At 31.1% G+C, this 9,504-nt stretch overlaps 1 protein-coding gene across 1 annotated transcript; it reads left to right on the forward strand.

Annotated features, from left to right (window-relative positions):
- The first annotated feature begins 1,360 nt into the window (after positions 1-1,360).
- LOC114760277 (receptor-like protein Cf-9) lies at positions 1,361-4,590 on the forward strand. The gene has a single exon (XM_028949535.1). It carries the CDS (start codon positions 1,390-1,392, stop codon positions 4,534-4,536), a length of 3,147 nt encoding a protein of 1,048 aa, XP_028805368.1. The 5' UTR covers positions 1,361-1,389; the 3' UTR covers positions 4,537-4,590.
- Positions 4,591-9,504: the final 4,914 nt, after the last annotated feature.

Raw genomic sequence — 9,504 nt, forward strand, 5'->3', positions numbered from 1 at the left:
AGTTTTAGAATTTCTCCTTGCCTCGCTATAACCCGTTATTCGCGTTAGGTTATTAATTCAGTAAATTTTCTTTGATGAAGAAAAAATTCTTTTAAGAAGAAATTTTCTAAGTTTTGTTAAAACTAGAGAAACTCCTGCTTACTAGTTACTATTAATTTCCATCGACTAATAAGGAGTATGTAACAATAATAAATATTTAGGTTATAAGCTTTTTTTGTATAAAGTTAGGATTAAGATAGATCCAATATCCTGAAATATTTTCTTAAATACATCTAGCATCCCCAAATATTTTTTTCAAGTGCTTCGAGCACCGTAAAGTATTTTTTGATGTATGTAATTATTTTTTTCCTACCTACCATAACGTACATGTGGTCAATATACTTTGTTAAAATGGGACCATTTTTGAAATTTCTTTATGACATGACTCTCCAAACCTTTATTCACGGCACATCGTCAATAATTCAACAAAAATTATGAAAGAAGTGCGAAAAGATAATGTCAGGCCTTCTTTGTTTATTGATAAGTCGTTTAACAGTAGATTCTGTCTAATTCTGGAAGAGAAAATTATTATATTATGTTTAATTTGTCGTAATCAAATTTATAATTATATTATGATTTGTCAATTCTTGACTAATTCTTATCGGTATAAATTATAAACATCAACTAACAATTAACATGTATATATTTTAAATTTTAATTGTATATTATACTTTTTTAATTATTTTGATGACAATGATGAGTCAATTTCTCTTATTTATAATTTCTCATCTTGCCATATTGATGTAATTTCTAAAGATTTTTTTTTTAATATTGCTAATATAGATTATCCGACTGTCATCTTTTTTTTAAAAAAAAAGTCCATCTGTATTCTATATACTTTTATTTTGAATGGACTGAGATGATATTTCTATGGTATATTTTTATGCCCATCATATTATAAGGACAAGGCTTCTTAGATATCAGTTACACAAAAAGAAATATGACCAGCATTTCAAATTTGTTTACAATGTCTTCCCATATTGTAGAACTATCAATAGCGAAGTCTAGTAAGAAACAACAACCAAGTTTCGTTCGTTATATTTTTTTTCTGTAATTATATTTTCTTTTATGGACCAAGTCAAATAAGAAAATATTAGCAAAGTTCCATGTTTTTCTTTTTGTTTCGAGCATCAACTAAAAGCGGGCTCTGTAGACCAAAACTGTTGCTTGTCCTTTTTTAAAGAACAAGTATTGATTTATATTTTTGGTTTTGGGGTTCATTTGGTAATAAAAGTCTTGAGTTTGCATGTGCATCACGCCATTTGTAATGTAGGTACCATTATAAATATAGCCTCTTTTGTCAAACTCCATATCAATCTTTCGCTTCTTGATAGCCTTCTAACTACACTCATGGCATTTTCACTCATCATCTGTTTCTACTTTTTCTTTCTTTCTCCCTCCCTTTCTTCTTCTCTCAACCCCCCATTATGCAATCCTCATGACTCTTTCGCGCTTCTCCAACTCAAGAACTCTTTCTCTGTTGATCAGTCTGCTTCAATAGGGTGTGATGAGTTTTATGATGACTACTCCGTTAGCCGTCTGTTTAAGAACTCATCTTACCCAAAGACAGCTTCATGGGGAAATGATTCAAATTGTTGCTTGTGGGATGGGATTACATGCGACTCCATATCAGGCCATGTGATTGGCCTTGATCTTAGTTGCAGTTGGCTTCAAGGTCAACTCCATCCAAACAATAGCCTCTTCCAACTTTCTCATCTCCAAACACTCAACTTGGCTCACAACAATTTTAATGTGTCTTCAATATCATCTCAATTTGGTGATCTTTCCACTCTCATGCATCTAAACTTAAGCGATTCTGGTTTTGTTGGTGAAATTCCTCCTAAAATTGCAGAATTGTCTAAATTGGTCTCTCTTGATTTCTCAAGTGAATGGTCAGGTCTAAGACTAGAACCATCCACATGGGAGAAGCTCGTTCTAAACATGACTGGTCTACAAGAACTTGTTTTAGATTACATAGATATGTCTTCCATTGCACCAAGCTCCCTGTCTTTGCTCATGAATTTGTCATCCTCATTGGTCTCTCTTAGACTTTCTAATACTGAGTTGCAGGGGAATATTAGTGATATTCTCCGTTTAGAAAGCCTTCAACAACTAGATTTGTCATCTAACTTTAATCTCAATTGTCAACTTCCAAAGTCCAATTGGAGCTCTCCTTTATCACTTTTGGATCTCAGTGGCATAGCTTTCTCAGGAAAAGTACTGCCTAATTCTATTGGCCACTTGAAATATCTAAATCATTTGAATCTAGAGGACTGTGATTTTGAAGGGCGGATTCCTCTTGGTTTGAGCAATCTTACTCAACTGACTTATTTGAACCTTGCTTTAAACAAGTTTAGGGGTGAGATCTCATTCCTTTCAAACCTAGAACACCTCACATGCTTGGACCTTCTTGAAAATAATTTTTTTGGTGAAATCCAGTCTGAAATCTCGCAGTTGTCTAAATTGGTCTCACTTGACTTGTCCTTCAATTTTGACATGACGGGGGGTTCACCATTAAGACTTGAACCGTCTACTTGGGAAAAGCTTATTCTAAACACAACTAATTTAAGAAAGCTTGATTTAGATTATGTGAACATGTCCTCTGTTACACTAAACTCCTTGTTTTTACTCAGGAATTTGTCATCCTCTTTGGTCTATCTTTCACTTGGGAACACTTCTTTGCAAGGTAATATAAGAGATACTGTTTTGTATTTAGAAAATCTTAGAGTTCTAAATTTGGGAGGGAATAGAAATATGCAGGTTCAACTTCCAAAGCTTAACTGGAGCTCTCCTTTAGTGGGGTTGAGTCTATATGACATACCTTTTTCCGGAGAAGTACCAAATTCCATAGGCTATTTGAAGTCTCTTAAGCGGTTGGATCTTTCATATTGCCAATTTGAAGGGCCTATTCCTCCGAGCTTCAAGAATCTCACTCAACTGAGAAGTTTGCACCTTTCCTCCAACAAATTTAGCGGTGGGGTCTCCTTTCTCTCAACACTTGTAGATCTCATTTTCTTAGCTCTTTCCAATAATAGTTTTAGTGGTCAAATCCCATCATCACTTTCAAACCTTGAACATCTCTACTCCTTAGATCTTTCAATGAATAATTTTAGTGATGAAATACCAGATGTGTTCAGAAAGCTTGGTCGATTACGACATCTGGCACTTAATAATAATAATTTCAGTGGTCAAGTCCCTTTATCCCTTTTAAATACAAGTGTCAGATTTCTTGATCTTGGCTTCAACATGTTGCACGGAAGCCTCCCAAATCCCTCCTTTAGAGCAAAATATTTTTCAGTCTCAAACAATAAATTCAATGGGAATATCTCCTTTCTCTTTTGCAATGCTAGCTCACTTGAGATACTCAACTTGTCTCATAATAACTTATCAGGACCTATTCCACCATGTCTTGTTGGCCTTCCCTATCTCTCAGTTCTAGATCTACAAATGAATGATTTTTTTGGAACTTTACCAAACAATTTTTCAAAGAACAGTGCCTTGCAAACTTTGCATTTCAACAGCAATCGACTCACGGGATCGTTACCTCTATCTTTGGCTCGTTGTACTGAGCTAGAAATTTTTGATGTTGGACACAACGAGATCAAGGATTACTTTCCTGGTTGGCTTGATGATTTGCCAAAGTTACAAGTGCTTGTTTTAAGAGAGAATAAGTTTTACGGGGCCATTTCTAGTTCCAAGACCAAGCATCCATTTCCTAAGTTAAGGATTTTTGACATTTCCAGCAACCATTTTCATGGATCTTTGCCAGCAACGTACATCAAGCAGTTCGAAGGAATGATGAAAATAGATAATGCTGAAGCTCGATCGCAATATATGGGAAGTAAAAATTATTCAACATATAAGGATTCAATGATGATCACATGGAAAGGTCATATCATAGAGCTGAAAAGGATATTGACAATATTCACCACTATTGACTTGTCAAATAACAGATTTGATGGGGAGATTCCAAAAGCTATTGGAGAGCTACATGCACTAATAGGGCTTAATCTTTCACACAATAGAATCTCTAGTTCTATTCCAAAATCTATTGGAAAATTGACAAGTCTAGAATGGTTGGATCTATCATGCAACAAGCTTAAGGGTGAGATTCCTAAAGCATTGACGAATCTCAACTTTCTTGCTATTCTGAACCTTTCACAAAATCAGCTTGAGGGGATGATACCAAGAGGCGAACAGTTTGATACATTCCAAAGAGATTCATATGAGGGGAATTCAGCATTGTGCGGTGTTCCATTGTCAAAATCTTGCGATAAGGATGAAGGAGAATTACCAACACAAATCTTTGATGTTGATGAGAAATTTGAATTTGGCTGGAAACCAGTAGCCTGGGGATATGGATGGGGAATGGTATTTGGAATCCTCATGGGGTATGTTATGTTCTCAATTGGGAAACCTCAATGGCTTGTAAGGACTTTTGGAGGTCAATCCAAGAAACAGGCCAAAGGGATGAGAAATAGAGGTCGTGCAAATTGAAAAATGACTTACCCAAGAATGTGGCTTTGTAATTTGTTACAAGTCGTTGGTTTTTATGTTTCTTATTTTCTTTGTTCGTATCTTGTTTGTTGAGAGTGTATCATCTGTTGCTTTAAATGTGATAGCCCGTTATTCTATTTATGTAATTTTAAGTGATTTGTTATCATGTTTTGTTTTGTGTTTGTTGAAGTTTAATGGAATACATACAAGTTTGAGACCAAAAAATTTTTTTTTTGTTTCTCATGCTAGCACATACGAGCAACTTGTGTTAATTAGTTGTTGGTTATTTCATTTCAATTAGTACACCATACAAAAATAATTCGCAAGATTCAACTACAAAAAGTTAAATTTACATTCAATTCAAATCCATTAAAGGGTTTAGCCTTATGGCAACACACTTTATTATAAATCTTTTTTTTCCTCAAGTGTACATTTAATAATTAAAGGATTTGTAACATAGATGGAAATATATGTATTTTTATCAACTAAATTATTATATTATTTAGCGTATCCAGACGCTTAATTAGCATTTTACGACCATGGCATGGGATCTAATGTGTTGTTATTATCCTAGTTATTCGAATGTCTTTTTAAAAACGTCATTTTCATTTTCAAAATGATTGCATTTAACTATTTACGCAGGGGGCTGTAGTGGGACTGTTTTTTTTTTTTTTTTAATTCTTTTTTGGCTTTCCATCCTCACTAAAACTAAGGAAATTTCGATAAACATACACTAAAGCTTATTTATGTAACGTTTTTTATGTTACTTTAAATAATTCTGTGCATTTCATGTAGAATTCAGTGTTTTAAAAAGTATATTTTACTTTTTCTATTAGACCGAAATGTAATTTTACCCTTAAACTTTTTTAATGGTACAATTTTTAGTAATGTGATTTAGCCATTTTGTGTGTGGAGTTTTACCGCTGCATTCAAAAATCAAGAATAAAATTGCACCAAATAAAATAGAGAGAAAGCAATGAAGTTTCAAATAAGGGACATAATTACTAAAAAGTCTCAATAATAATATAACAGCTTGTAATTAGAGTTAGGGAAACGAGCCGAGCAAGTTGAATCGGCTTGTTCGCTTAGAATTTTCCCCTTTAAATGAAAAACGGACACAAAAGGGCGGGCCGGGTAAGATAGAGAATTTAAAAGGGCTGGCCCTATAAGGCTGAGGGCTTGCCCCTTTAGGCCTTTTTATATTTTTTTTTTGTTTTTCAAATGTTTTATATAATGTTAATATTATTAATTTTTTTACATTGTTAATGATATTTTAAATATTTAACTATTATTATCATTTTGAAATTAAATTTTGTAAAATAGTGTGACTTATTTAGTTTTGGATAATAATTTATTTAATTAAATTTTAAAAAATGAGGTTAATCTAGGCTTTAATAATAATTTAATTTATATTATATGTGTTGGTATTTTTAAACTATATATATTTAATAAGAGAGTTTTTTATACTTATATAACTTGTAATTCTATAATTTAAATTAAAAATTTATAAGTTTGAACAATAATGTATCTTAAACTAAAATAAAATAATAGCTAGATTAAAAAATTTAAAAATGAAATTTCTATGAAGAAAAATTTGATATTTTTGCCACTAGAGATGAGCTTACTCATAAAGAAGAGTAGTTGGTGATAATGATGATAAGATTTCAAAAAACTGATAATAGTGTTTGTCTATTGCATAGTTGCATTGTTGATGGAACTTTTAAATGTTGTTGTCTTATTAATAGATGTTTTAAACATTGATTAATATTTAGATATGTTTGTAACTTAATTTTATTCATATTTATGCCTTTTTTAGTAATTTTGTGGGTTTATTTTTATTTTTTAATAAAACATGTGAGAAATATTAAAAATTGTATTTTTTTTTAACAAGCTGAAAGCTCAAGGGCTGGTCCTAAGCCCCTTAGTTTAAGATTGGGCATAGTAAAACGGGACATTTCTAAAATTTTAGCCCTGCAAGACTAGGTAAACCCGTATTCCCATTATCACTTGTGATGACAGGTTTTAGAGTAGTAAATAATAACTGCTCACTTATTATTAAAATTTTTGGTAATTATATTTATTACTTGGCATCTCATCACAGTTCTCTTAATAAAATGAAACGGTCACCTTTTTTTTTAATCTTACCTCTAATAAAAAAATATAAAAAAATTACAATAAGATCCCACTCAAAACAATTAAATACAAAAAAGCCCTAAAAAAATCAAATTATTCTAAAATTCCAGCAAACCTTATTGTAAGAGATTTTTTTTATTCAATTACCAAATTGTTCTTATTTTTTAGTCAATTACCAAATTGTTCTTATTTTTTAGTCAATTACCAAATTGTTTTTTTTTTTTAAGTATGCATTGATAACTAAATGAGCAATCATTTAAAGGTATAACAATTAACAATTATCACAGCAGGTATTAAAACATATCTTCTCAGCCTATCACAAAAATATAATGCATGAGTTGTCAATACCTGACGCAATAGTTGTTAATCATTACATTTTAAGCTATTAACGACTGTTCTTTCAGTTGTCAATACATACTTAACAAAAAAACAATTTAATAATTAAATAAATAAAATCTCTTATAATAAGAACTTTTAAATTTCAGAATAATTTAATAATTTAGGGATTTTATTACATTTTTTCCTAAAAATATTGACATGACAAAACACACCGCAGCTTCTCTTCCTCTTCCTTATGGTCAGTCTTGACAGAACATTCATCCTTGCACGTGGTGAGACCTTTGCTTTTCTACACATCCCGAGGTCCAGACTTGCATTTTCTGCAACTTTTCTTTGACCAATTAATTATTTTTTTGATTGAAAATTATTCCAATGTAATTGTGGTGTATAAAGTTGGTGCTTTTTTTTTTTTTTTAAGTTTATCCTGTGTGAAAAAACAATCCTTCCTGTCTCTCTTTCCCTCAGCTTGTCTCAACCAACTCCTCCATCCAAACTCTATCTTTGTTTTTCCTTTCAATATTCTTTAATATATTTTTATACATAAAAAGGTCCTAGCACTATGCAAATTTCGCACATAATCTGATTTAAATCTTTTTTACCAATAAAATTGTTAATAAGAATTTTTTTAAATATTAATTTCCTTACTTTATGTTCTACTTCTTTGTTTAATTATTATTCTGATTATGCTTACCACGAACGTGGAACGGAAAAGCAGTGGCATCTACCAAGACCATGCAAAGGGGAAGAAAAGATAAACGGTGTGGAGCCATAATTAGCTACGAAACAGTCGCCTTTTATGGAAAATATATTTTGAGTGTGAACATTATTTTTCATATCTTTTTATAAAAAATTTTAGGATTTATATTGAAATCCTAAAATTTTGATGGTGGTCAAAGTCGTCTCATGCAGTCAATATAATGTTTTTGCCTTTTGAAGAAGGTGGCACTATGGCAATCTTTTACTTTATTCATCAATAACGGCCATTTTCCAATATTTTCTGTTTTACTTCTTTAATTATTTTCCATTACTGCTTTGCTTAATTACTATGAAGCCGGGAGGAAAGAGTGGTGCTAAGAATGGAGGAATTATCCTCAGTATCTGTCACGTAATTAATGGAGCGAGTTTATCTTCTTTATCTTACTCTTTTGTTTTCCTGTCCTTTATCTTTCATTCTCATCACCATTAATTATGATTTTAACTATTTAGAGTTAAGCTATTAAAATTTAATCTAAAAAAATTGTTAAAATTTGATGTAACTAGATTTACAACAATAAACTATTATTGAAAGTTTTTTTAAAATTTATGTATGGATTGTTCAAATCAAACTTTAACAATTTGAATTCATTTATATATTTTTCTTATAAATTTATAATGATAGTTCTACAAAATATTGAATTTGAACCGTTAAAACGATATTTAGTAGTAATGAAAATGGAAAAGAAAGAAGAAAAAGAGTAAGGTAAAGAAGAGAAGCCAATTCTGTAAAACCTGTTTGGAATGGTTTATAAACAGATTTTTAATTCTAAGAAGAATAATATACTTATAAATAATTTTAAACGTGATGACAGATGGGCCAATAATTAAGTTGGATCATTAAAAGAGAAATAACAAAAATATTGAATAAAAGAAGGCTCAAAATAAAAGTAAACCGTATGTAGCCGACTAAGACTTTTTAAATTTATCTTTATCTAAATAAATATAAAAACCACAAACTGTTTTCATCATACATGATAGGGAGAACGGATTCAAAAGAGAGGTGAGAAAAGAGTTCATACATATACTTCATAGATATAATCGTATAGACCCAAAACACCCCTGCCCTGCCTTTACTCATTGTATAAATTTAGAAGATTCCACTTTATAGTATTAATTAACGAGGACACAGCTACTGTCATTTGTCATGTGCCTTCATCTTCTTCATTCTTCTAGGGCATCAAATCATCATTGTTTCTTGTTTTCTTAAAATGTTAGGAGTATTTTTGTGGCGTCAAAGGCCTTTGAAGTCCTCATATTCCTTTCATTGGGCATTTTGGGATTTTATGACTTTTTTTACAACTGTGCAAGAGGCTATATATTCCATCTAAAGAATTGGTTTTAAATTGGTTCACTTTCTTTCCTCTTTAGTATCTTGTCCTAATTGCTCTCCGCGATTTGAAATGCATAGGAAAATGTTAGGGCAAAAACTAACTATATATAGAGAGATATTTAAAGGATCAAAGTGTAAATCTACCTGAAAAGAAATTATGCGGAGGCACCAAACACCATAAACCACTTATATAATGATTTTTACTATTCTTGCAAAAATTTTGACATGTTAAAATCACCTCTTTATCATTTTAAAATTCAACTGGTGTTTTTTGTTGCTGGGAAAATTTTAAATAGGATTAAGGTATAGATTTACTCATAAAATATTCCTTTAGGAGCATCAAATACCATAAATTTTTTTAGGTGCAAAAATACAAATGAAATTTTTAAAGTGGTGCAAAAATGTCACGA

Source organism: Neltuma alba, unplaced genomic scaffold (genome assembly GCF_004799145.2).
Source record: "Neltuma alba isolate B1F8T4 unplaced genomic scaffold, ASM479914v2 tig00010963_pilon, whole genome shotgun sequence".
NCBI classification, from domain to species: Eukaryota; Viridiplantae; Streptophyta; class Magnoliopsida; order Fabales; family Fabaceae; genus Neltuma; species Neltuma alba.